Source organism: Rhipicephalus microplus, chromosome 7 (assembly GCF_043290135.1).
Source record: "Rhipicephalus microplus isolate Deutch F79 chromosome 7, USDA_Rmic, whole genome shotgun sequence".
Taxonomy (NCBI): Eukaryota; Metazoa; Arthropoda; class Arachnida; order Ixodida; family Ixodidae; genus Rhipicephalus; species Rhipicephalus microplus.
In genome coordinates, this window is record NC_134706.1 from 108,212,233 (window position 1) to 108,240,218 (window position 27,986).

At 45.0% G+C, this 27,986-nt stretch overlaps 1 protein-coding gene across 1 annotated transcript in view; it reads right to left on the reverse strand.

The window, feature by feature from the left end:
- LOC119179115 (signal peptide peptidase-like 2B) overlaps positions 1-26,079 on the reverse strand; it is a 47,715-nt gene extending 21,636 nt beyond the window's left edge. The window contains exons 1-7 of the mRNA XM_075870072.1: positions 25,926-26,079; positions 25,693-25,863; positions 12,778-12,894; positions 7,487-7,669; positions 6,611-6,697; positions 4,942-5,087; positions 3,684-3,892 (exon numbers count right to left, since the gene is read on the reverse strand). Of these exons, the coding sequence (XP_075726187.1) occupies positions 3,684-3,892; positions 4,942-5,087; positions 6,611-6,697; positions 7,487-7,669; positions 12,778-12,894; positions 25,693-25,779 (829 nt within the window). The 5' untranslated portion in view covers positions 25,780-25,863; positions 25,926-26,079. The remainder of the gene's footprint in view (positions 1-3,683; positions 3,893-4,941; positions 5,088-6,610; positions 6,698-7,486; positions 7,670-12,777; positions 12,895-25,692; positions 25,864-25,925) is intronic.
- Between the last annotated feature and the right edge of the window lie 1,907 nt (positions 26,080-27,986).

Consider the following 27,986-nt stretch of genomic DNA (forward strand, 5'->3'; position numbering starts at 1 on the left):
GAAGGATCGTTACAGTGGAGTCTTCGGACGGGACGGCTTTAGGCACTCCCATAGTCGAGTACGAAGTGCTTGAAATTGTTATCCACGTTCTTAAACGCAAGCAGCTGTCTATTGATCAAGCCTTATTTTCTTGGGACGGCTTTCAGCTCTCTCATAGTAGAGTACTAAGTGCTCTAAATTGTTAACCGCTTTTCCTAAACACAGCGGGCGTTTCTGCTTGTAAACACCAGCCCAGGCCCGGCTCGAGTGGCATTTTAGTTGATGCGGCCTCATCAAATGTTTCGCCCAAAGGACGGCCTTCAGCTCTCTCATAGTACTGTATCAAGTACTCTAAATCATTTACCGCTTTAAATGCTGAGCATTTCTTAGTTGCACGATGTCACGCTTCGTGCGTCGGCGTTGTCTACACCCTTACTGCGCATGCTCGCGCCTCGCGTATCAGGCCGCATGCTTGTATATCGTGTCAACTGTTTGCTGCCCATCCTCTCCCGTCCCGCAAGGGCGACGCAGGCAGCGTCTGCTAATAAAAACCGACTGCTCGTGCTGCACAACCATTCACTGGTGACCTTGTAAGTGTAGGCACTGGATCGCACATCAACGTCCCACCACTCGTGAAAGAAAACGCCTTTCCTTTATTCAATACGTAAGAACAACAAATACGAAATAACAATTAGGCATTTCCAAACCATACCGAATTACACAACTTATACGTGATGCCCCACCATTCTGCGACAGACTTGCTCGAATTACCCTCGTGAGAAGATGCGGGTGGCATTTTTTTTTTCAACAAAAGCTGTTATGAGATCACAACTCGGGTCACGCGCAGTTGTCCACCACCGCCGCCGCCGGTGTCCGTAACCACATCGCGCGAATTTAGAAACCAAAACACCTAGCATTCAAGACACAGTGGGGCTCGAAACCAGGGTCTGCTGGGTGCCAGCCCAGTATGTTACCACTGAGCTAAGCCACTGCTTCTGACTTGTTGGCAAACCTAGCGCAAAGGACACAGTGGGGGCTCGAACCTGGGTCCGCTGGGTGCCAGCCCAGTATTCTACTACTGAGCTATGCTGGTTTTTTTTATTTTATTGCCTTGCATATTAAGACTGTTCACAATTTACATTTTTAGATATTGTTCAAAATACAAGTGCGTCACAAAATACACCCACACAACTCATTGAGGTACCTTCAGCTCTTGGCTGACTATTAATCAATACTTTGGAATACGGAACAATTGCTCAAAGCGACCAATCTAGTCTGGTACATCCTCTTGGCCCTTCAGCATTTCAAGAAAATGACACACAGATTTGAAAAATATTGGCGCACAAATAGCACTTCTACATCCGCGTTTTCAAAGGCACATCGGGTTTTCCAGTTACTGCGCCGGCCCAGAAGCATGATTATATCATAAGGTACACCTGCCTCGTTTTTAATCGAAAGAAAACGGATGCCATGTGGAGTTACCGGTAATTCTTTTTTATAGGTTCTATGCAATATGTCCCAGATAAAGACCCTTCTCCAGCAATCTATGAGCACGTGTTCGATTGTTTCCTGTTTACTACACAAGTGGCATTGTGTGCTCCATGGCACGAATATTCCCCTATCCTGCAACCACGGTTTAACTGGTAAAGTACCAGTATGTAACTTAAAGAAAAAAGTTTGGACACCTGGCGCTACAAGCATTCAACTCGTTTCAGAACATCCTGTCCTGGCCCTGCACAATGTAGCTGATGGTACAACGGTACAGGCAGTAAAACATCGACAAGGTTTTTATCCATTTTTTCACGGGGTACTTCAGCCACATACTCTAACAAAATCTCACTGACAAAAAGTGCAAAGACGAAACAACTTCCTTTAAATACCCCTGTATTGGTCCTTGCACATTTGATGACGATACGAGAAATCTGAGTTACGCTGGTGCTTGTTATTGTTGGCAAACTTGCCTTAGGCAGGCTTGATGTCGGGAAAGCAATCGCGTTAATATGACTTATAAAGCGTTTTAAAACAGCGGAAGAACAACCAGTCGTCGCACAATGCGATAGGCGTAACAATTAGGCCATCCAAGGCTCCAAACCATTACAAAAGCTTGTTCTTGTTCCCCTATTAACTGTGGCACATACCCGCTTCAGCCATAATTCCTCATTATCGGCATGAACAATTGGCACGAAGTTCCTTGCAAGTGTTTAGTGGATACCACGCTTCTCAAAAGAATGTCGAAAACTAGCACTGCGAATCCGGCCCCCTCCCCAAAAGTTTATTATTAATGTTCTAGTGTGTATCAAGCAAGTGTGCTTGAAGTAGTTACCGAATGAATGTTTTGAATAGGCTCTGAAAGGCCGATCCTCTAGCTTCCGCTGTGACTGTGCTGCGCCTTCCGCGCAGGCCTGGCCTTTATTGTGTGGTGCATTTTAAAACTACAAGAGAGAAAATGCAGTTCTGTTTGAGATATTCCATGCATGATGACTTGCGGTATGGCTGAAATAGACCGTCTTAGACACTTCCGCATACTTGTGTGACCATGTGTATATTGAGAAAAAACTAACAATAGATAGATTAAGTTGGGCCCCTATTAACCAACCGTTCGCAACGGGAGGCTGAGTCCGTACGGCAGCAGCGAATGGTTAAATAAATCTGTCCAATAACGTTTACCAAAAAAAAAAGAAACAGTTCCTAAATGATGAGGACAGAGAATGAGCAACCATGGCCGCTGAATTAAAAAAAAAGAACAATGTGTAGAACTACAGTCAATAGGCACTGTATGTCGTTCCTTCTCTGCGCCATTCATTGAAGCACTGTTTTTATTCTCCTTTCATTATGTAATGCCAACGTCCTTCACGGCTGTTATGGCTTTGTTGCGAATAGTACCTGTCCTGTATGTCAGTGTTTCTTTTTAAATGCGAATGCACTTCTTACCCCCATTTTCAGAAACGCTCCTTGACTTGAACTTGGCTTGCCACCTACTTCAAAGCAGCAGACACGCGTTTCGAACACACTGAATTGAAGGCAGTTTGAAGTCAAGTTCAAGCCAGGAAGCATTTATCAGTACGGAGGTTGGTCGGGCTATGTCAGGCATCCGCCGACGGCCGTGTGCCGGCAGATGTTGCCTGTCAGCTCTCTCTCTCTCTCTCCCATTGTGACAGCCTTAGGCACGCATATATCCTCACCCCTAGAAACCGGAACTTGTAGTGCAAGAGAGTGTAGAAGAAGGTAGGTGCAGTGCTTCATTGCTCCGTCTCTCGCCATTCACTCTCCATCCTCCTTGCACCCCACTGTCCCGCCCACTCACACCTCACTCTGAAACCGTTCGCTGGCTGGGCGCCTCTCAAGAACATCTGAAAAAGGGCGCTCGAGACGCCGCTGTAGAACGCCAACGCAGACCCGAGAATGCTGGCGCCCTACTCCTTCGTCCGCTTGCTCCTCACTATCGAACGTTGGCTGGCTCGTCCCCTCTCAAGGCGATGGCAGAAGTCCGTGAAGGCGAGTGTCTGACGGCAATGGTGCTCTCTTTCGGCGCAAGAAATGCATTCGCATTTCCCCGCAATTCCTTCCGGAGAAGTGGGTGCATTTTTCGTCTCTTGTTCAAAGCTTCGCTATTTGATACCGATGCATTTACTCTTTAGAATACTGTGCACCCAGTGCTGTGAAATTGTAGAGTGATTCGAATGAATACTAGAGGCGAAACATACCGAGGTATCTGATGAAGAAATAGAGGACGACGAGCATGGTGGCCATGAATACGACGAACGACAGCACCCAGATCGGGGAGATGTCGAGCGAGCTATCTTCCTCGATGACGTTCATGCCTTGCGGCCGGCTGGGAGCTCCCTGGCTGGCGGCGCTGCTGCTCGAGAGCCGCCGACGGCGCATTTGACGGCTGTGCAACTCGCACTCGTATCTGCATGCAGCGCGCGTGCATGCAGCGCATGCAGCGCGTTCCACAGCAGACAGCCTCTGTATGCAAGAATGATCTACACGCCCGCAGTTATCACAAGTGCATGCCACAGCTTGGATGGGATTCGTAGGCGCAGAACGATGACGTAGTACGCACAAACCCACTTATAATATTCGTTCTTCGTTCTCGTTCTATGCCTATAAATTTTGTACCAGCTACGCACCAGCTAGCCATACAGCAGACGTTATTGTGCATGCCACATGTTAAAATAGCTAACGTACCAACTGCTTATGTAAATAGCTAAACTAACCACGAGCTAAGTTAACTAACGATTTAAACAACTAACTGCAAAACTGACAAACTACCAGCCAAAAGTTACTACTAATTAAGCAATCGGTAAACTTATAATAACTAACCAAGCAGCCAACTAACTTGAAAAGCAGTACAACGTGTCACGTGGTGTCACGTCACGTGGTGAATGACGTCGTGATGACGTCACAGATCACTGAATTTAGTGACGTGATAGCGAATTCATGATCACGTATGTGGTTCATCACGTGATGCTGCGAGCGCGTGATTCGCTCAGAGGTGTTTATTTAAGTCACGGAGGCAATGCAAAACCCGTAACCTCAAATCTTGGAAGCCATGCGAAACCACGTTAGGTGCAGAGATAATCTGTAGGGTTCTGTGGCATGATGAATGCAATGATTGGGAAGAACAAGAAGGAGGCATTCCCCTTCGAGTCATTTTAACTGAATAAGTAGTACCTTGTGTGGGTTTTTTTTCTTTCTTATTTATTATTTTCTACCATTTCTAAGATAACGAGTTAAAGAACACGAGCTGCTGCATCACTTGTGGGTGGGAATCGGTCCACTTTTGATCGGATGAACAAAAGATAGAAATAACAAAGTGAACCGAAAGAGCGCAAATGTTCCTAGCGACTTGCTTGCGAACCGAATTTCAGGGTCGACTTTGCGAAGACGGGTGTGCGTGTGATAGATATTCTCTTCGAACCTATCGTAAATTTGTAGGAAAGGGGAGGGCCTACTCACACCTGCTGCCGGACGTTTCCCGACCAGTATGAACCAACCCCCACAGAGAAGACGGCCAGGAGCCAAATCACTGTGAGGCCAGGCTCGAATTCCAGGTCCTTCGTGAAAACTTTCGCCGGGTGTGGCTGCTTCGGTATCATGTATTTCTGAAAATGAAAATCAACACTGGACCCTGTTTCTTTTTATGCCACACAGATTCATTGTGGCAAACAATGAAAAAATATTGCGCGAAGGCTACGTTCTGCGCCATCATTGCTGCACGCCATATGTGGTGTGTTTTGTAATAAAAGTAATATTATTACCATTATTACTAAATTATTATTATTATTATTATTATTATTATTATTATTATTATTATTATTATTATTATTATTATTATTATTATTATTATTATTATTATTATTATTATTATTATTATTATTATTATTATTATTATTATTATTATTATTATTATTATTATTATTATTATTATCTAAGGATTTACGTCTAAAAAGCCACGATATGATTAGGAGAGGTGCCATAGTGGAGGGGTCCAAAATTTTGACAATCTGGTGTTCTTTAACGTGCAATGACACCACACAACACACGGCCTTCAACAATTTCGCCTCGACCAAAATGTGACCGCAGATGCCGGGATCGAACCGGTGACTTTTGTGTTAGTTGCAGAAAACCGTAGCCAGTGGTTCACCGAGGCGGACTATTGCGTTTTGTGTTTCAAGGCAGCGTGCTGTTCGTAAAAGAAATTATAAGTTGATTAAGTTTCTGTTCTTTCTTATTCAATGAAAATTTTATTTCTGCGGTTTTCTTAAAGTCGCCACTGCTTTCAAAAGGTGGCGTCGCTAAAGTCTACTGCGCATCGCATTTTGATTAGGACAGAACTCGTGGAACACTACTGAGGGACAGGGCATCGCTTCCACTTCTGTAATGGGACGACGCTGGCTGCGGAACGAAGGTGGGGGAAAAGAAAACTCGTCGAATCTTGGTTCCTTCGTCGCGACAAGTGGGCTCGCATTACCTACGACTCCCCTACTCGATGTTCGCGGGTACAAGGTTACTAGTAGTGGACTGGACTATATCTGCTTATTTAGCTGCAGTGTATACCTATAAAGCCACCTGTGTAGGTGGCAAAAAGTCTATGTAGTTTTGTTATATTTTGGTTTTGTCAAGTCGGAGTAACCATGTTCAGATATAGATCCTACCACAAAAATTATGGCTTTGTCCTGCTGCTTAGTTTACTGATACTTCTCAAGCTATGTTTCAACCACGCTGAAACGCAAGAATTAATGTTATTACTTATATGAAAATGATGCTGTGGCCTAACCCATTTCGTGTCCTCAGTGCCGTCAGTAATATCTCTTTGGCCTACAAAATATGAATATTCTGGGGTTTACCTTGCCAAAACCTACGCATTAGTACGCCCTAGTGCAGGGATGCGTATAGTTATGTTCGCCTGGGGTTATTTCACAGGCAGTGGCATCGCACAGTTTGCATACCTCCTTCTTGTGTCTTACCTTAATTAAAATGCAATACTCGTGGCGGCAGTCAAACACGCGTCTTCCAGGTTTGACTCCAGAAGACATCAACTTCAACCATTGTGCCACCTCGGCGGCTTAGCTCAAAGAAAGGACCGGCGGAAAAAACTTTTTTCCACAAGAACCTCATTGCATACCTCAAGAAATGCGGCCGTTCTGTTTCCTGCTATTATGATCACCAGGTCCGTCACAGACGAGGCCGTACTCTCGACAATAATGTCCTCCTGCATAGGACATAAGAAAAAAGCTTGCGTTCTTGCAGTAGCTATTCCTCGTAGTGACAAAGAATCGATAGTTTTAATAAACTTCTAGATGAATGGAGCCGGTAATGTCCAGGCGGTTCGCAGAAGGCAGGTGGTCAATCGAACCGCAATCGACAAAAGAGATAAATATACACTTTTGAGCGTGTAGAGCGGTTGCTGGCACGAACGCGAAGGCTAGTCCTATACGCCAGCACAGCACCTCAAACTGCAGAGGTGCTGCAAGAAGAGAATAATGCCAGCCACATATGTCACTGTCAACATACACATTTCCACTACTTGCAAACGCAAACGCAAAGGTCGCCACCTCACTTATGCAAGGTAAGTGACATCGCTCCCGCAAGGTGTAACTAGCAATGTAACTTGATGAAAGAGATGCTTCGGCTAATTGGTGATTTGTAATCAACATAGTTCCACATCGAAGACTACGAGTAGTTACGGCATAACTACGGTAGAAGAGACAAGGACAGAAAAGAGCGCTAGTTTGTCTCTTCCTCTGTAGTTACGCAGTAACTACTCGTACTCTTGCGCTGAGCAAATATGTAACTAACAAGCACTCCTAGTTTCATAGTCGTAAAACCCTGCATGTATTATTACTAATGAAGGTGCCCACTCACATCGCTAAATTTAAACGGCCCTAATATTACGTCACGCCAACTAGTTGAAAAAGTATTGTATGTAGAGAAAAAATGAATGTTGTATGTAACGTACGTCAAACCTGTCGAATATACCTTGGTGTGCCATGATACTTACGACCTTATTGGTATCCAGCGCAATTATAATGCCGTAAGCTCCAGCGTCCTTGTAAATTTGCATGGCTTTTCGCAGAGTGCAGTTGCCGGAGTCCTGAATGAGAACCACTTTATCCTTGAAATTGATTCCATACGGCTTTTCACAGCTGCTCTGACTCCTAAAGCTTATGACGTTGAGAACGTCCTGGAAAAAATGGGGGAACATGTTCTGCAAACTTCCGGGGCAAAACGGAGGGCGTAAAAATTTGAAATCAGCAAGTAAAAATTTTTAAATAAAATAAAAAATTGAACATTTGTTGCACATTGATCCTAAGTAAAACTAGCTCTGATGAAGAAATATATCGGAATAAAGTTGCGCTCTAAATAATATTGGAGTCTTTTAGAGTTAGGAACCGAGGTGTTTTTAGGAACCCCATGTCATGCCATAAAGTGCTTTACTCAAGGTGGTCTTGTGCGCTTGGGTTGCGATGGTCTGACGCAGACATCGAAAAAGGGCGTGTAATATGTCTTGCGACAGAAATGTGAACGCGCCTCCGGCTGTGTCTCACTTGTAACAAAGTTATGAGGATAAACAGACGACGTCAAACTCTAGCTAGCCGTTGCGAATAGCGTGGCGGATTCTGGACGGCCCAGTTTCTATTGTGACACCTAGCCACCACTATAGAAAATCAGCTTTGAGTTCTTGGGTGTACGTTGACACGCAACGCTAACATCGGGAAAGCACGGGTGTTCAAGCCATCTTGCGACAGGAATGCAAAGCAGCGCCTTCTGTCGTATTTTAGTGTAACAAAGTTACGAGACTAAAGAGATGACGTCAGAAGCTAGCTACGCTGGTGCAAACAGCATGGCGAATTCTGGATTGGCCATCTTCGGTTGCGACCCCTAACTACCCAGTATGTGTATACGACGTGCTTCTGGAATTTGTATGTACGCGAATGCGGCTGTCATGACCAAAAAGCAAATCCATGCGTTCTTTAAACAGTAGCGATTGCGAGACAACAATGTACACAAAATGCAAAGATAAGTGAGCCCAGTTCAAGGTGGCGCGCATGCAGGGTGCAGTGATACCACGGCACTTTTATTTATTTATTTATTTCAATACCCTAAAGGCCCAATTGGGCATTACATAGGGGGGGATTTAAGTGAATACATACATTTCGAGCAACATGAACAGAAAACAGAATACCAAAAAGTAACAATAAAAAGGAAACAGCGAGTAAATCAAATCACAGCATCAAGTCAAGTACGTTCACTAACATTAATCGAGTACATATTCATTAGTACGATAATAATGAAAACACTTAAGAAAATTACATCGAAGAACACTGAATAAGTATCGGGAGCAAAAACGGCAGACAAAACGAGGGCAATCACACACAGGTCAGCCATGTTTTTCACTATGCAAATAGCCCTGAAGCATGGAGTTAAATATGGAAGGATCTGTTATTTCGGCGATGTTAGGTGGAAGAGAATTCCACTCGATTATGCATAATGATAATGGCGAATTTTGAAACTTCTTGGTCCTAGCAAAAATGGGGGCCACCTTGTGCGCATGATCGAGGCGGGATGAAGTATGAGGGGCTGGAAAGATATGAGATTGGGCGAAGGATGAGTTGCTGTGATAAAGTGAGTGAAAGAACGATAGTCGTGTATGTCGCCTGCGCATGGCAAGTGTGGTAAGGCTAAGGTCCGATTTTAGTAAAGAAACACTTATGTAACGCGAGTAGGATGATGAGATGAACCGAGCAGCTTTATTCTGTACCATTTCGAGCATGTTAGTAAGACCGATTTGGTGAGGATGCCATATGATTGAAGCGTATTCTAGGGATGGCCGAATCAATGAATTGCAAGCACGCAGTCTTGTGTCCTTATTGGTGAAATGCAAGCGACGTTTAAGGAGGCCGAGTTTCTTGAGAGCCTTATTAGTAGTATACTCTATGTGAGCAGTCCAGCTTAGATCTGAAGTGAGTATTACGCCCAGATACTTAAATGACGTGACTTTTTCTATTATCGAATCGTTTATTTTATAAGAGCTATAGCATGCAGAAGTGATATTAGTAAACATTAGGTGCTTGGTTTTTTCGACATTAATTTCCATTTGCCATTTGCTGCACCATTCCCCTAACCTGGTAAGATCCTGTTGTAGTTCTGCAACGTCATCTGTGCAAGTTATTTTCCTATAAACAACGCAATCGTCCGCGAAAAGACGAATTGATGAACTTATGTTTGATGCAATGTCATTAATGTATACTAAAAAGAGAAGAGGACCCAGCACACTGCCTTGTGGCACACCAGATGTTACTCGGGTAGGATGAGATATGTAGTTGTTAAGTTTAACTGACTGAGACCTGTTGTTTAGAAATTCTTGTATCCATGCAGTCGTTTTCTGGTCGAGGCTGATGTGACGTATTTTTAACATTAGCCGGTTATGGGGGACACGATCAAAAGCCTTGGAAAAGTCTATGAAAAGCGCGTCGATGCAGATGGACATATGAAGAGCTGTGTGCAGGTCTGTCACGAGTTCGAAAAGTTGAGTCTGACATGATAATTTTTCTCGAAAACCATGTTGGGTTTGAAGAAGTAAATTGTTACGGCTGAGGTGACGCATGACCTGGGAGTGTATGATGTGCTCTAGTAACTTACACGAAATGGACGTGAGTGAAATCGGCCTATAGTTGTTGGGGTGATTGCTGTTACCGGACTTAAAGATGGGTACCACATTAGCCAATTTCCAGTCATCTGGTATACAACCAGAGTCAAGGGATTGCTGGAAAATGAATGCAAGCAACTTAGCTGAATGTTGACAGGTTAATTTAAGTAGTTTGGCGCTGATGCCATCGGGGCCAGGACTGGTTTTAAGGGGAAGTCGACTGATAGCGTTAGCTACACCGTGCTCTGTTATTAGGATTGCTGGAAAAGGGTATTCAATGGGCAGTTGTGACAGTGAAAGAGAACCATTCAGTGGAAGTTCGTCAGTGAATACCGTAGTGAAGTGTTTGTTGAATTTTTCAGCGGAGTGTTCTACCGATAAGGTGCTGCCGTCTTCCCTCATTAATACTGCTGTTGAGTGGGTGCTTTTGGGGTTCACGATATTCCAAAATTTTTTAGGGTCCGTATTCATGAGGTTAGGTAGCGTTTCGTTAAAGAATTTATCTTTCGCTTGAAAAATGATGCTGTGTGTTTCCGCTGAAATGTTTTCGTAAGCTTCCCAATCTTGGGGACAGTTCGAGCGACTTGCTTTTCTGTAAACCCTTTTCTTCTTGTTCAGGGCGCGTTTTACGTCTCGCGTGAACCATGGATCATCTGATCTAGAACTTATTGTTAGTTTAGGAACACAGGTAGCTTCAATTTCTTTAAGTTTATCCCGGAACAAACACCAGTTTTCATTAGTTGAGCGGTCGTCAAAGTATTCGTAAAATTCCGCTGCGAAAGTGTGTAGCATACTGCTCATTTTTGTGATGTCGGTACGCGCATAGTTCAGCAACTGTTTTTTAATTTTTGATTTCCTTGCAGTAGGAAGTGAAACCAAGCAATGGACAACCCTGTGATCACTGATTTCTTCTAGCACGCGTGTGCTACAGATTTCGGGGCTGTTAGTTAGGACCAAGTCTAAAATTCGATCCTTCCGCGTAGGCTTATGTACAAGTTGTGTTAAATTGTGATAAAGGAGCAGCTGAAGAAATCGAATACATTCAGATCGATTATTGACATGAAGGGCAGACAGAGTGGACCAATCTAATTCTGGATAATTAAAGTCACCACCTAAGAATAAAAGTGAATTAGGAAATTTCTGTGTAACTTGTTCAATGGCATCACCAAGAAGTTCTGAAAACTCTGAATCGCTGTCGGGGGGTCGATAACAAGCGCCAATGACGCAAGCAACATGAACAATGTGACATGATGCCCAGACTATTTCGAGAGGTGAGTCCACTGAAATTGGAGAGGGGTGGTATAATTCGTTTATCGCAACAACCACACCACCACCTCGGGAGCCGGTTCTATCTTTGCGGAAGATGACGAATGACGATGGTAACGAAAGTTCGCTGCTTGTGACGTCCTCAGACAGCCACGTTTCGGTACCGATAATGATTTCTGCAGAGCACGTGTGCATGATGGCTTTTAAGATGTCAGTCTTATGGTATAGGCTACGGAAGTTAGCCAAAAGCATCGAAAATGAGTCAATAGGTGAAGGGCGCTGATTATGTGACGCTAAACATCATTTAGCAGATCGTTCGGGATCTGAGGACGCCTGAACCACCGAGCCACTGGCTGGGTCAAACTGGTAAACCTTGCCTTGTAGGTGAAGTTTGTTAAAACGCACTGAAAAGCGGGCGTTGTCAGTGCGGTTGCTCTTGGCGAAGTCCCGAAGTTTTTTTCTTGCGAATTGAACACTCGGCGAGAAATCTTCTTCGAGCCAAACTTTTGGTGTCTCCAGGTTTTTAAGCTTGTACGAGTTGCGCAGGGCATCTATTTTAGATTTAAAGTTGAGAAACTTGACAATAATTGGACGGTGAAAGCCGGGACGACGTTGGCCAAAGCGGTGTGCCCTTTCGATATCTCCGGCTGTAATCTTAAGGTGGTCAGTGAATAAATCCCTGACGATTTGCTCTGTCTCTGTGTATCCTTCGTGATCACGCTCAGGAAGGCCTTTGATGATAAGGTTGTTCCTCCTCATTCTGTTATTCATATCGTCAACTACTTCAACTAGCTGTCCACTTGTCTTGCTTATATTCGACTTGACTTCATTCACAGATTCAGCGACAGCGTCAGGTATCATTACGCTCCACGCCCTGTCACCTAGTCATGCTGCTTTATTTCTATTTCCATGTTATCGCCTCATTACATTGTAATTGCTGTCTTGCGTCAAGCATACTCAAATGACCGAAAAAATTGTAAGTAATGTTTGAACGTTCCCATGAGATCCCTTGCGCAATGCGAACGCTTGAGTAAGTTATGGAACTACCTTTAATGTTTACCATAACGTCGGAATCTTCAATGATACAAGTACAAATGTCGATGCTCTTGACCATTTATCATTTTATTGACATCTGACGCCCGGTACATCGATATCAATGTGCAGCGCGCAATGCTTGCCGCAGTCTTAGTTTCCGCTTGCCGGCCACAAGCCTGCCCGAATAAAAAGTTTCACGGTAAACACGCTGACTGCTGCCTTCGTCAACGTAATTACCACGTGACACTATTTTATGACCAAACCGCCACAGTTAACGTAGAAAATAACTAACGACAATATTAATTTGCAATGGCAAACAAAGAGACTGCTGAAATACTCACCGCAGCGTCCGGACCTTGCGGCAGTGGTTTGAAGTCTGGGTAGTACCACATGCACAAAGGCAGAGAACGGCCGTTCGGCATAAGCAGGGTTGTCACGGCGATCTCTTGTCGGGCATCCTGGGAAACCAGCATTTTTAAAGACGATAGCCTTCCTTGGCGTACTTCGGAGCAAAAATTTTTGTCTGTCTGTCTGTCTGTCTGTCTGTCTGTCAGTCAGTCTGTACACTTGTCTGTTTGTCCACCGTAATCATACCCCAAAGACGGCGCCAAATCATGCCCCAGACGGCAAACCCCATCCGCTGCGTCCACACATATTGCTCAAGTTCGTACTTGCGCCATTCACAATTAAAAAGCAATTATTGCACATATGTGAGGCATCATTACAACAAGACAATATTTTGTATGTGTGTCTTTATACTAGAGAAGGCAAACAAAAGTAACTCCAAGGACTGTAGCGTCTACCACCCTGCGCCGACATTGCAATGCGATGCTCAAAAAGGCAAGTGTTTCCAACGCTTTGCTAACACGACACGGTGGTGGCACCTGCCGGTCGCCTTGAGTTCCACACCTTATCGCCTCGGAGACGGGCGACCGCACGCCTTACTTCATTTTGTTAGATAGCACTCGTGTCTGATGTACCTCGATGCGCTTTTTCGCCTTCACTGCACGGATCGAGACTGTTTAACGCAGCGCCTCCAGAGTACAATTCACTGATTTTCTCACGCAGAATATCAAATAAACGTTTTGTTCACTCTCTCCAGACGTAAGACTATTGTCTTTCGACGACATTTGCAGGGACACATGCAGTTACGGGGCCATATTTTTTTTTTTACCGCAGACCAACCGCAAAGATGCTATTACTGATGTTAATCACTTCTGCTTCTTAGATAAACTAATTCTAGGGGCCTCGTAAGCTATAGAGATCAGACGTTGCGACTTTCCTTTTTATCCGTCCATTGTTTCGATGCAACACAGTGAAGTTCACTCAAACTATTGTTGCGCTCCATTATAGGAGCAGAAGACAGAGACGCAAATGAACAAGACGGGCGTTGTACAGGTGCAACGCCCATCCTCTTCAAGTGCTTCTTCCTCTTGTTCTCGCCTAATGTGATTCTGCAATATCTTCAGCGAGAGTGTTTCAATAACAAGCCAGAGCACTTGTTTTGTTAAAGTGAAATGCGTGTTGGAAAGTCGTGACTGCAAAATTATTTTTAAGCAGAGGGCGGACGTATAGGGCATTGCAAGGACTGTGGAAAAAAAAGACAAAGTTGAACCATTTTGAACAGTCTTCAAGCGGCGTGAAATATAATACAAGAATACTTTGACTCATCATGGTTAAAAATTGGCAGATTCCCCGTACAGTAGAAACCTATGATATGCGAAGCACGAATAAGAAAGGTTGATATGTCAATTTAAAATCAGCACAACGTTACAAAAAGTGTGTAAATTATGGCCTGCATGACTTCCACGTCATGATTATCATGTCTGGACGTGTCATTTAACTTCGTCGTCTATTCACGTCACGTGATACCAAACTTCGTACAGTTGGAGCTAGCGAAACGCCCGCGAGCATGCTATGAGTGTAGCGAGTAATCATGTTTTACATGCCACGCATATAGTGCTTACCATATTTTCACGTGTTAGTTTCGTTCTTTATTCACGTCACCTGATACCAAATTTAGAATATGTGAAGCTAGCGAAACGGCCGCGAGCGCGCTATGGGTGCGGTATGTAGTCATGTTTTACATTACACTCAAGGCATGATTGTCATGTTGAGACGTGTCATTTACTTTTGTCGTTCATTCACGTCACGTAATACCAAATTTGGTTCATGTGAAGCTAGCGAAACGGGCACAAGCACACCATGAGCGTGGTATGTTGTCATGTTCTTACATCATACGCATGTCATGATTATCATGTTTGCACCAGTCATATACCTTCGTCATTTATGGACGTCACATAACACCAAAGTTGATATATGTGAAGCTACCAAAACTACCACGAGTGCACTATGATCGTAGCATGTAGCCTTACATGACATGCATGTCATGATTTTCATGTTTGGACATGCCATTTGCCTTCGTCATTCGTGCGTGTTACGTAACACCAAATTTGGTATATGTGATGCTAGCAAAGCGGCCGCAAGCGCATCTTGAGCGTGGCATGTAGTCATGTTGTTGCACGACACGATCTCACGATTATTATGTTTTCACCAGTCGTATAACTTCGTCATCTATTCACGTCCCGTGATAACAAACTTGGTGTGTGCGAAGCTAGCGAAGCGACCATCAAGGAGTCATGTTATACCGTACCAGTTTTGCAACATGTCATGTGAACGAAACCACCAGAGAATAGCAAGAACAAGACTTGTAAATCACGACATTCAAGACATACAAGTCATGATTTTTGTGTTGTGACTACTTACTTATGCTCGTCATACAGTCATGTTACGTCATACCAATTTTGGTATCAATACCTTTATTGAAACAGCCAGGTGAGCTGAAAGTATAGGCGGATAGATAGATAGATAGATAGATAGATAGATAGATAGATAGATAGATAGATAGATAGATAGATAGATAGATAGATAGATAGATAGATAGATAGATAGATAGATAGATAGATAGATAGATAGATTTAGAAAGTAGAGCGGACACGTGCCATCTCTTTGCTGATCTTTTCATCAAAAAGCTAAACTGCCTTATTTTCCTGAACATCGCAAAGGAAACATTACATGTTCAGTATACTAGGTGCATTTTCAACACGGAAGGGTTTTATGGCGGGGTCCACCACGGCTTCTATTACATTTTACGTCATGAATATGACGCCCTGAAATGTATACTAACAGATTGCAAAGAGAAAAAAAATGGCAGATCCTACGTACACTAAGAATCGGTGACATGCGAAGAACGAATGAGAAATGTTGATATGTCACTTTAAAATCAGCACAACGTTTCGAAGTGGCGGTAAATTGTGCCGTACATGACTTCCGCGTCATTATTATCTTGTTTGAATGTGTCGTTTACCTTCGTCATCTATCTACATCATCATCATCATCATCACCATCAGCCTTACTACGTCCATTGCAGGATAAAGACCTCTCTCATGTTCCGCCAGCTAACCCGGTCCTGTGCTTGCTGCTGCCAATTTATACCTGCAAACTTCTTAATCTCATCTGCCCACCTAACCTTCTGTCTCCCCCTAACCCTCTTGCCTTCTCTGGGAATCCAGTTAGTTACCCTTAACGACCAGCGGTTATCCTGTCTACGCGCTATATGCCCTGCCCATGTCCATTTCTTCTTCTTGATTTCAGCTATGATATCCTTAACCCTCGTTTGTTCCCTAATCCACTCTGCTCTCTTCTTGTCTTTTAAGGTTACACCTACCATTTTTCTTTCCATTGCTCGTTGCGTCGTCCTCAATTTAAGCTGAACCCTCTTTGTAAGTCTTCAGGTTTCTGCTCGGTATACCTAAATACCGGCAAGATACAGCTGTTATATACCTTCCTATTGAAGGATAGTGGCAATCTACCTGTCATAATTTGAGAATGCTCGCCAAATGAGCTCCACCCCATTCTTATTCTTCTAGTTACTTCAACCTCGTGGTTCGGCTCCGCGGTTATTGCCTGCCCTAAGTAGACATAGTCTTTTACAACTTGAAGTGCACTATTACCTATCTCGAAGTGCTGCTCTTTTCCGAGGTTGTTTTACATTACTTTCGTTTTCTGCAGATTCCTTTTAAGACCCACCTTTCTGCTCTCCTTGTCTAACTCCGTAATCATGAGTTGCAATTCGTCCCCTGAGTTACTCAGCAATGCAATGTCATCGGCGAAGCGCAGGTCACTAAGGTACTCTCCATTACCTCTTATCCCTAACTGTTCCCATTCTAGGCTTCTCTAAACCTCCTGTAAGCACGCGGTAAATAGCATTGGAAGATTGTGTCCCCTTGCCTGACACCCTTCATGATCGGTATTCTGTTGCTTTCTTTATGAAGCACTATGGTAGCAGTTGATCCGCTGTAGATTTCTTCTAGGATGATTACATCGACGCCCTGATTCCACAGTGCCTGCATGACGGCTGATATTTCTACTGAATCAAACGCCTTCTTGTAATCTATGAAGGCTATGTATAGTGGTTGGTTATATTCTGAGCATTTCTCTATGACCTGATTGATATTATGAATGTGGTCTTTTGTTGAGTAGCCTGTTCGAAATCCTGCTTGTTCGTTTGGTTGATTCAATTCTAATGTTTTCTTTACTCTGTTAGCAATTACCTTTGTAAATAGCTTGTATACTACAGAGAACAAGCTAATCAACCTGTAATAATCCACATCATGTGATACCAAATTTAGTATATGTGGAACTAGCGAAACTGCCGCGAGCACGCTGTGAGCGTGGTAGGTTGACATGTTCTTGCAAGACACGCGTGTCAGGATTATCATGTTTGCACCAGTGATATATTTTGTCATATATTGACGTCACGTAACACCAAATTCGGAATATGAGGAGCTAGCGAAACGGCCGCGAGCGCATTTCAAAGGACCCAATATAGGCACCCAACAGTGGACCAGAGGGCGTGACAGAGCTTATAGGGCCGCTTAAGCATTGTTGGTACCGACCGCCAGGGATACTAAGAAAATGAAACGCTCGCTGAACACAGTGACACGCTGAAGTGTCAATTCCCTTTTTGGCACGTTTTCAAAGGATGCTTCCTGAGCGCTTACATAAGCAGCCGTGACCCCCCTGCTCACAACTAAGAAAGAAAATGCTATACACGTGAAAGTCTGGTTTTGCTGCGTCTACTCGCTAGGCTACGCATTGAAAGACTCGGTTTTGCTGTGCCTACTCGCTAGGCTGTGTGCTCTCGCGCTACTGTTAGATCTCGTAAACGGCAATGCCGGGTGCCTATACTCCAATGCAGCGTTGACGCACGCACATGCTGGGAACAGCGACGTTATGTTAGCGAAACGCGAGCACTTATAATTTGACGCCAGGTGCGACCAGCGTGCGTCGGCGCTGCCCAACGCCAACAGGCGCGAAATGCGACATGCTGAATTTCGCGCCTATGCGTTACCCAGATAACACTTAGTCTCCCTTTTTTCGTGACAGAGGGATGACAGACGTGCTGCAACGCACATGCGTCAAGGCAACGCAATGCCGGCCTGACTCGACGAAATGAACGCCGGCGAACACGCGCACCGCGTCATGTCGAAATGTATTGGCGCCTTCATTGTAGCATGTAGTGATGTTCTCAAATGACACGCATTTCATGATTATCATGTTTGCACCAGTCACATACCTTCGTCATCCATTCACGTATCATAATACCAAATTTGATATACGTGAGACTAGCGAAATGGCCGCGAGCGCATCATGAGCATGGAATGTAGTCACGTTGTTACATGGCACGCGTGTCGTTATTTTCATGTTAGTGTCTGTCTGTCACTTGTGGTAACCATGCAATCATGCCATGCCATACCAGTTTTGCAACATTCCATGTGAACGAAACCACCACAAGAGCTGCAGGACCATGAAATGTAAGTCATGACATTCATGACATACTTCATGATTTTCACGTTATTACTAGTCGAATATATTCTTCACGCAGTCATGTTATGGCATACCAAGTTCGGTATCAATACCATTATCGAAACGGCCAGGAGAGCTAAGTGTCGTATTTAGATAGACAGATAGACAGACAGACAGACAGACAGATAGATAGATAGATAGATAGATAAATAGATAGATAGATAGATAGATAGATAGATAGATAGATAGATAGATAGATAGATAGATAGATAGATAGATAGATAGATAGATAGATAGATAGATAGATAGATAGATAGATAGATAGATAGATAGATAGATAGATAGATAGATAGATAGATAGATAGATAGATAGATAGATAGATAGATACGCTCAAAGTCGCCGAAGTTCGCTAAGAAATGCTTCGCATTCAAAACGGGGAAGGAAAGATGCCGCCGTGCGGCGTCGAACTGGCCGTATCTCAATTCGCAGCGCCAAGTGCTATGCCATATAGGGCGTACATCGCCGAGCACGCTAACGGCAAGCCTTTAGTATACAGCATACATCGTTTTGTGGTCCCTACAGCCCTGAAACTTTAGCCTGTTTTCATTATCAGTAGCGAGATGGTGCGACGGGCTCCCGTTGGGCGCGTTCTAAAAGTCGTCGCCTCAACAGAGCGCCGCCTCCGCGGAGCGTGATCCCTTCGCGCGCTGACTTATCAGACTCGTAATTAGGGAGAAGACGAAGGTCATTTAACTCGCTGTCGTGGCCGCGTTTACAAAAGGAGAGTGCTGCTGAAATACCATGAAGCAAGAATATTGACAGTTGATGAACTTGTCCTGTGTACACATGTGCGCTCGTTTCATGCGTCTTTCTTTTTTAGCAGCGTGCTTAAGGTGTCGAGCTGTGACTGTTCCTATTACAGGCTCGTCCTATGTATGGCCTCGGTCGAGTGTTCTAGTAGCTAAGGTACTCTGCTACTGACCCAGAGGTCGCGGGAATGAATTCCGGCTTCGGCGGGTGCATTTTCGAAGGAGACAAAAATATTTCAGGCCCGTGTGCTCAGATTTTGGTGCACGTTAAAAAAAAACCCAGGTGGTTCAAGTTCTCGGAGTCTTCCACTACGTCGTCTCTTATAATCATATGAAGGTTTTGGTACGTTAAACTCCACACATCAATAAGTCATTGAATCATCCTATGCACGCTAATTCCGTGCGTGCTTTCTGCTTTAGGTGGCCATTTGTCGCTGTTGCTCAAAGAATGCACAATAAACGCTCAATTACTTCTTTGAAGACACGTCTTGCTTTCGTGATATACCGATTCTCAGAATGGGGGATCAGCCACGTTCTTGTAATCACTAGCACCTGTGTTGCGCAGAGAAATTTAGGAAAAATTATTAACTGAACAAATATGCAGAGGATGCGGCGTGGCCAACCCGCCGCAAGAACACCAGTGTGAAGCAAGATGTCAGCTATGCGGGCAAGCTCACTTTACGGGAGACAGACGCTGCAAGGCAAAGTACAAGATACCGTATTTGGTCCGGCGAAGACGCTGGGAGCGACGAAGAAGAGAAGAAGCGGAGGCTGAAACACCATACGGCATCAACGACTACAACAAACGAGCTGGCAAAGCAACGAGCGAGAACACCCAGGGATCAGAAGGCCATCGCACAGAAGGCTCACCCCCGGGACCATACGAGGGGGACAGTCGGAAGCAGCCCGGTCGCAGACCAAGGTCGAGGACCCGGTCCAGAACCCGTTCGAGAACCCGATCGAGAACCCGATCGAGATCCAGGGCAACGTCAAGATTGCAATCCAGCCGAGGAGCGGTAGAAACTCAGGCACAGGTGAGCTTTGCAGACGCGGTCTCTGGCACTGCTGTTACACCTACACGCGCGGGGTCCGCCTTAGAACAGGAAATAACACAGATCAGACAGTTGTTAGAGCAAATAAAGCGAGAAAACGCGACGCTAAGGGAAGAGGTAAAAATGCTTAAAGTAGAAAACGCTAAGCTTAAGAACCCAAAACACTCAGAGATGACCCATACCACGCCAACACCCATTAGGGCGTCGACACCTCTTCGAGCTCCGGCGACGCCCGTTCCCGCGTCGATGAGTGGAGAAACGCCACCGCATAAACGAAGGGCAAAGGAAAACGCCGATGAGCAAAGCGACTCTACACTCGGAGAAGTAAAAGGCATGTTTCAGGAAATGTTCGTAGGTTTACAGCAGCAATTCATGCAGATGCGCGCGGACCTACAACAGCAGATAACGCAGATGCGAGATGAAATGTCTCAGAGGTTCGACACCCTCGAGGGTAGGGTAGGGCAGCTGGAAAACGTCTCGAAAGACGCCCGACCCGCAGGAGCGAGGCCGGTCAAGAGCAAGCCGTACAGCAGACCACCTGCGGCTGAGAACAGCTGCATAGAAAACTCGAGTAGCCAACATGGCGCCGCCTAATGAATACACGATTTGGCAGTGGAATTGTCGTGGGTTTCGTCGTAAGCGGGGTAACCTGCAGCAATTCGTAAAAACCAAGCAAGCACCAGATGTAATCGCCCTCCAGGAAACTGGGGGGACCGCAAAATTATCAGGATACAAATCATATAGCACTTTAGCTGAAAAAGCAACAGTAACCACACTGATACATCGTAATATAACGGCTGTAGAACACGATACTGGCGTACGCAACATAGACCACGTCCTACTAGAAATTCTCCCGTCTCGAAAAAAGGAGGGAAGCTTGCTTGTGCTGAACGTGTACAGTCCACCACGACAAAAGGTAAAGTTTGGCTCGCTTTTCCGCAAAGTGCTAAACGTAGCGGGCAGACAAGCACTGATCGTCGTGGGCGACTTTAACGCACCACACGCCGCCTGGGGTTACAGCATCGAAAACGTTAAAGGCCGCAACCTGTGGAACAACGCGCAGCACGAGGAGCTCACGCTAATAACTAACCCACAAGACCCTACCAGAATGGGGAACAGCGTCAGTAGAGACACCACTCCGGACCTTACATTCATAAAGAATATATCCAACCCTCATTGGACCAACACTAACGTAAATCTAGGCAGCGATCACTACATTGTATGCACAATTTTACAAGCAGGTCCGCGTAAAAAGAAAGGTAGAAAAATAATGTTAACCGAGTGAGACACCTTTCGTAAGATAAGAGAGGACGATGCTATAGAGACCATCGAAGATATACAGAAGTGGACAGACACACTCCAGCGTAGCGTGCAGAAAGCCACCAAACATGTTCCCGAAGAGGCAGGAATGGAAGAAATGGACAGCAAGCTCTTACACATGTGGGAGGCAAAACGCAGCCTGCAAGAGCGCTGGAAAGGTCAAAAGCACAACCGGCGTCTAAGAAAGAGAATCGTCGCGCTCGACAGAGACATAGAAGACTACGCAAATAGGCTGTCCCAGCAGCAGTGGGCAGGCATGTGCACTTTAATGAACAGGCAGTTCGGAATGTCCAAAACTTGGAACATTCTCCGAGGCCTCCTTGATCCAGAAGGCACGAAAACAACACAAAGACAAAACCTGCAACAGATACTACACAGCTACGCAGGTACAGAAGCAGAGCTCTTACGCGAGCTACGCCAGACATACGTAGGAGATGCCACAAAGGCGCGACTCCCAGAGTACGAAGGGAAGGATAACGTCGACCTCGACGCCTCCATAACAGAGGCAGAGATTCGATACGAACTCGGACGACTCAATCCCAAGTCCGCCCCGGGTCCCGACGGTATTACAAATAAAACACTTCGCTACTTAGATGACGAATCCGTCACTGCTCTCACAAAGTACATAAACGAATGCTGGGAGAAGGGCGCCATACCCCAGCAATGGAAAACCGCCAAAATCATATTAATACCCAAGCCGGGCAAAAAGCCGCTCATCGGAAATCTCAGGCCCATTTCATTGACGTCCTGCATTGGAAAGCTCATGGAAAAAGTAATTTTAACGCGTCTCGTCAGATACATGGACGACAACGAGCTATACCCACACACCATGATCGGCTTTCGACCAAGACTCTCGACGCAAGACGTCATGTTGCAGCTAAAGAATCAAATCATAGACGCCGAAACGCACACCCTGGATACAAAAGCCATTCTGGGCCTTGACCTGCAGAAGGCATTTGATAACGTCACCCACGAGGCCATATTGCGCAACTTGCAAAACCTACACGTAGGTCGGAGAGTGTACGATTACACAAAAGATTTTCTCACCAACCGTAAAGCTACAATCATGGCCGGGGAAGCGGAATCCGAAGAATTCGTTCTAGGCAACAAGGGAACACCACAAGGTTCGGTGCTTTCCCCTTTCCTATTCAACGTGGCGATGCTTGGTTTACCCTCAGAGCTGGAACGCGTCGAAGGGCTTCAGCACAGTATCTATGCGGATGACATCACCCTATGGGTGACGGGCGGGAGCGACGGTCACATAGAAGAGATTTTACAACAAGCAGTAAATACGGTAGAGCGATACGTGGAGAACAATGGCCTAAAATGCTCTCCTCAAAAATCGGAGTTATTACTCTACAGACCTACAAGCAGAGGTCGCAAGCGCATTCACGAACGACACAACATCACAATCTTAGCAGGAGGTTACCCAATACCTCAGGTACAACACATAAGAGTTCTGGGACTCCGAATATCCGAGAACGGACATAACGGGGAAGCAATAAAGTTCCTGGATAACAACACCCAACAAACCATTCGAATGATTCGAAGAATCGCCAACAAAAACTACGGCGTGAAAGAACACAACTTAGTGCAGCTCATCCAAGCCTTCGTCGTCAGCCGCATAGTGTATGTGACCCCATACCTCAAGTTGCAAGTGGCGGAAAAACAAAAGATAGAATGCATAATTAAAAAAGCATATAAGCAAGCTTTCGGATTACCGATCACCACGTCTAACGAAAAGTTCGAAGCGTTAGGAATGCATAACACGCTAGACGAACTTATTGAGGCTCATATGATAGCGCAATATGAACGACTCGCGCAAAGCAACACGGGAAGACACATCCTGCACAAACTTGCAATAACGTACGCTGGCCAAAGCGGCAATAAATACGATATCCCAAAAGAAACCAGAGAGCGCATCATAATACCTCCGTTACCCAGAAACATGCACCCCGAACATCACCGGGAGCGGAGGAATGCAAGAGCGAGAGCACTGCACAAGAAGTTTCAACATGACGCGGACGTGGTATATGTAGATGCAGCCGAATATACAGACGGTCGACACATGGCAATAGTCGCTTCAAATCAAGCGGGCCACCTGCTTGCTAGCGGCACCATTAAAACAGGAAATGCGGAAATCGCTGAAGAAACGGCCATAGCGCTGACGCTTGCGTTCACAAGGGCCAGCGTCGTAATCAGTGATTCTAAAACCGCGATTCATAACTTCGCTAACGGAAGGGTCTCGAAAGAGGCGTTAAGAATCTTAAATAACTTTCGCGGAGAGCGCGACGTTTATGTTATATGGACGCCCGCCCACTCCTCCCTCCCGGGCAATGAAACCGCACACACCCTAGCTCGAGAGTTAGCGAGCCGAGCAGGGGCAGGAATGACGCGGAGCCCGCGTGTGGAGAGAGACCGCATGTTCAGTTACAACGAAATTACCAAGCACTACAGATTAGGGAGGCAGCATTACCCGCCACCACACTCCTCATTAAATAAGCAGCAGGCGACAGCGTGGCGCCTATTACAAACAAACACGTTCCCAAACCCAATCGCTTATAATCATTGTTACCCGGACCTCTACTCAGACAGATGTAAACACTGCAATCAGCGGGCGGACCTCAAACACATTATTTGGGCTTGCCCCAACATCGTGAAGGGGCCAAACACATACATGAATACGGAGCAGTGGGAGACCGCGCTGCTAAGCTCAAGCATCGAGGACCAACTACAGGTCATCAGGCAAGCCGAAGATGCCGCTAGGGCCCAAGGACTCCTAGCTGCCATCTAAGGGAGGGGAGTCAACTCCTCTAACACTTGCCGTTTCAATAAAAGTTGTTTCTCTCTCTCTCTCTGAACAAAGATTGTGAATTGGCTTGTTCTTCTGAGCATAACGTCCCTTTTTATGGGTTGTTTTGAACTGGGTTACGACTAAGAGCATGATTTTATATAATAAAAAATACTGTGAACTGAATATGTGCAGCTTGCTTTTGCAGAAGCGCGTACATAAGCTGTCTACTCCACTATTATTAGAAATTTTTATCAACCCATTCCTTTTTTTTCGGGGGGGGGGGGGGAAGAGTGGTAGTCTCGTATGGGCAGCCGCGAGTGCTCCTCGTTTTGGTAAAAATCAGATCATCACGGAAAAGAAGGCAATGAAGCCTATAAGGTTCCTGGATAGAGAACACTCTGCATTTCGTGTAGCAGTGGGAGTATAGCGCAGCGATACTGTTTCGAAGAAGAATAATTCATTCCTACTCATCATCGACCAAAAAAGGTCTTGCAACACTTTTCTAAGTAGCCAGAGAATAGATTCACTAAAATGAGTTCATTGCTTCATGAATTCACCACCACTAGTGCTTTAAGAATACGTTCAGCACTAGCGGAGTTACAAAGGTTCGTAGCACGCTGCAATCGCATTCTCTCTTGACTCGTCTCGACCGAAGCAGTGGAAGCTAAACTGGGAGGAATGGCATAGGCGAAGAAAATACGTCAAGCACTGCTCATGGCTTTGAGCTTTTTTTCTTTGAAGTACGCGGCTTTTCCAGTGTGATCACGCACGCAAGTCACGGCCCGCCGCAGAGATGATCCCCGTCATGATCAGCGAATGGCTGATACAACAGCTTTGACAAGTGATGTTTTAGCTTCTTCCATTATTTGTGGGGAGAAGAGAAGGCTATTTGGAAATTCTTTTCAGATTTTGTGCTAAGTTTCTGGCCACGTACTGCGCCAGAAAATTTGGCGTTTTCTGACCGTGCTTAAAAAGTGTAGCAGGGCCTCTTTGATTAACTGGCACACTTCAATACCTTTGCCTAGTTTATATTCGCATGCTGAAACGTCATTCTTTGATCGTGGTTTCTGGACTCCAATATAGGCCAAGTTAAAACTCAAAAGACGCAGTTATAAACGTAGCATGCATTCATAGCATACGTTATTACACCTACAGTGGTTTACTGTTTGGTCTTGCCGTTGCCACTCGTTTAAAAGGGTGCCAAATGCAACATTTATTACGCTGACGCTTCTTGCCTGGTGGTGTTTCTGACAACCCTGTGTATTAAATTATTTTCTCTCAATGATCCCATCAGCAGTCGTGGGCGCACTGCAGGAGCGTCAAAAAATTTAGAAGAACGAACAATACGGTGTATTGTAAGCAAGAAGCGCAAGCAAATAAGCCATGAATCAGGTCCATCTCCTAGCACTTACCGTCGAAGAGACGAAAACCGAGACGATGGCTGCGACTAAGCTCACAGCACTGACGCTGGCTTTTCTTGGAGGTACTATCAACGTCATATTTGTGACAGGCGAACCCTGTGCGTCCTGTCGCTGCGCTCACAGCCTCAGGAAGTACTACGTCGCGGTCGGGTGAAGCTGCGCCTGCATCCAAAAAACTATGCGTGCTGCTGTTTCTTCGAGGCTTGGCTGCAAGTGTGACTCACTAGGCACGACGACCTCGAGTTTGGAACGTGACAGTTCCAGGCGACGCTGTATGTTTCAGCTACGGCGCTGCCATCGTGTTTGACTGCATGCTTGTGCCATGGCCCGTGGCGATCTGAGAACGGAAACACCATTCGTTGCACTTTCAGCCAGCTGACTTCCGGTGCCTCGTTCCACTGATGATGATGATGATGATGACGATGATAATGATGATAATGACGATGTTTCCTTCACATTTCTGGCACACACCCACTGATAAAACTAGTTGTTTTCTTACTTGTGCATTACCTTTTGGCACCTACCGACTACAGGCGACTGCCCAGGAAACCGTTGGTTAATATATGCGGAAGAAAGTGGCTACTACGTGCTTGTGCCATGGCCCGTGGAGATCTGAAAACCTAAGCACCTTTTGTGGCACTTCTAACCGGCTCACATCAAGTGCCTCGTTTTACTGATGATTCATGATGATCCAGCATGACAATTCTCACACATTTCTAGCGCCTACCCACTGATTATATCGGTTGCTTGCTTGTGCCTTGACTTTTGGCACCTACTCACTACGGAGGATCACCCATGAAACCGGAGGTTATTATATGGGGAAGAAGTTGATGATAAATCATTCAGAGCTTTTTTTTTCGAGGCCTCGCACATGACACACTCTTTGGAGGGCATTGACCGAAGGGAAGGTGAAATCTGGCCATATTTTTTGCATCGTCTTATTCCTAGGCGCACTAGCCAATAATTTATTGGTTTGAAAGACCAAGTACAGAGTTTTCACGCAGATGAAGTTAACTGTTTTTGCTCGGTATATACTTACGTTGTTTCTTTTGTTTGTCTGCGTCTTTTTGCCGGTAATAATCTTTTTTCTAACTTAATCAATTGCACCATGATTTCTCATTACTTGTTTTTTTGTCTTTGCTGACGTGGTTTTGTCCGTTTATTTTGTATCCCACCCCCTTTACTCAATACTTTATGGGCTCTGTAAGGCATTATGAAAAAAATAATAAATGAGCTGCAGATGGAATGTGCGACTACGCTACAGGAGTGCTCTCCACGGAGTCTCACGACTATGCCAATATTTATCACGGTTTTTCAATGTCCAAATATTACTTATGTGGTGGATGCATAAAGTTAATCGTGATTAGTTCGCGAAACAGGAGCGCGGAACTGATAAGTTGAAAGGAAACGTCAAAGTAGTGTTGCTACAACTCGAAACAAGCAAAACGCCGGTATTGCGGAGACTTTGAAGCCAACATTGTCAAAACGAGCATTGTCATTGTCAAACGAGAAGTTAGGAGAGAATAAACGCATAAGAAGGGGGTGGGGTCATTTACAGCACTAAGCTGGGCTGTGTGTGCTAGTCTATGTGAGTGTTGTGTACCACTCCAGCAGGATAAAGGCAAAGTTGTGCGAAGTTAGGCGCGGTAGAGCTTTTTTTTTCTGTCCGAAGCGGGAACCCTAGTGTGCATGTAGAACATGAATTCAGCAAGGCAGTTGATAAAAGAAATTAGTGTGTACTGATTACCATAAATATGACTAAAAGTTCATGCCGTGACATTAACCTACACGTTGTGCGAACCTTAGTGGTGTGTATCCCGACAGTTAGAAGTTAAATATACCAGATGGCACTGTGCAGTTCTACAACTAATTTATTACTTAAACAAAGTTGGACTGGAGGTGCCCCCGTTGCGCTTTTTTGCAACGAAATTGAAACAACTGAACATATCTTTCTATTCCGTCGTCATTATCTTTATCAGAAAAAAGATATTTAAGTGCCTCATTGCAGAAGTTGGGAATTGATGTAATTGTTACCGTACTTTTATCACTTGGCGGCACTTCATTAGGCTTCTGCCACGGGAATTCATGCTCTACTGTGTTTGACTATCTCAAGGCAACAAAAATGTTACCCTGTAAGTCTACCCTTAATTTTTCAAATTTTTAGTTTAAAATTCGTAGTTATTTCTGTCACCAATCGCTCGGCAAGCGTTTTTATTCATTTGCATTTTTGTCTAGAACTAATGTTTAGATCGCTTTTTGCTTCATTACTTTAAGTATCCCGCCTC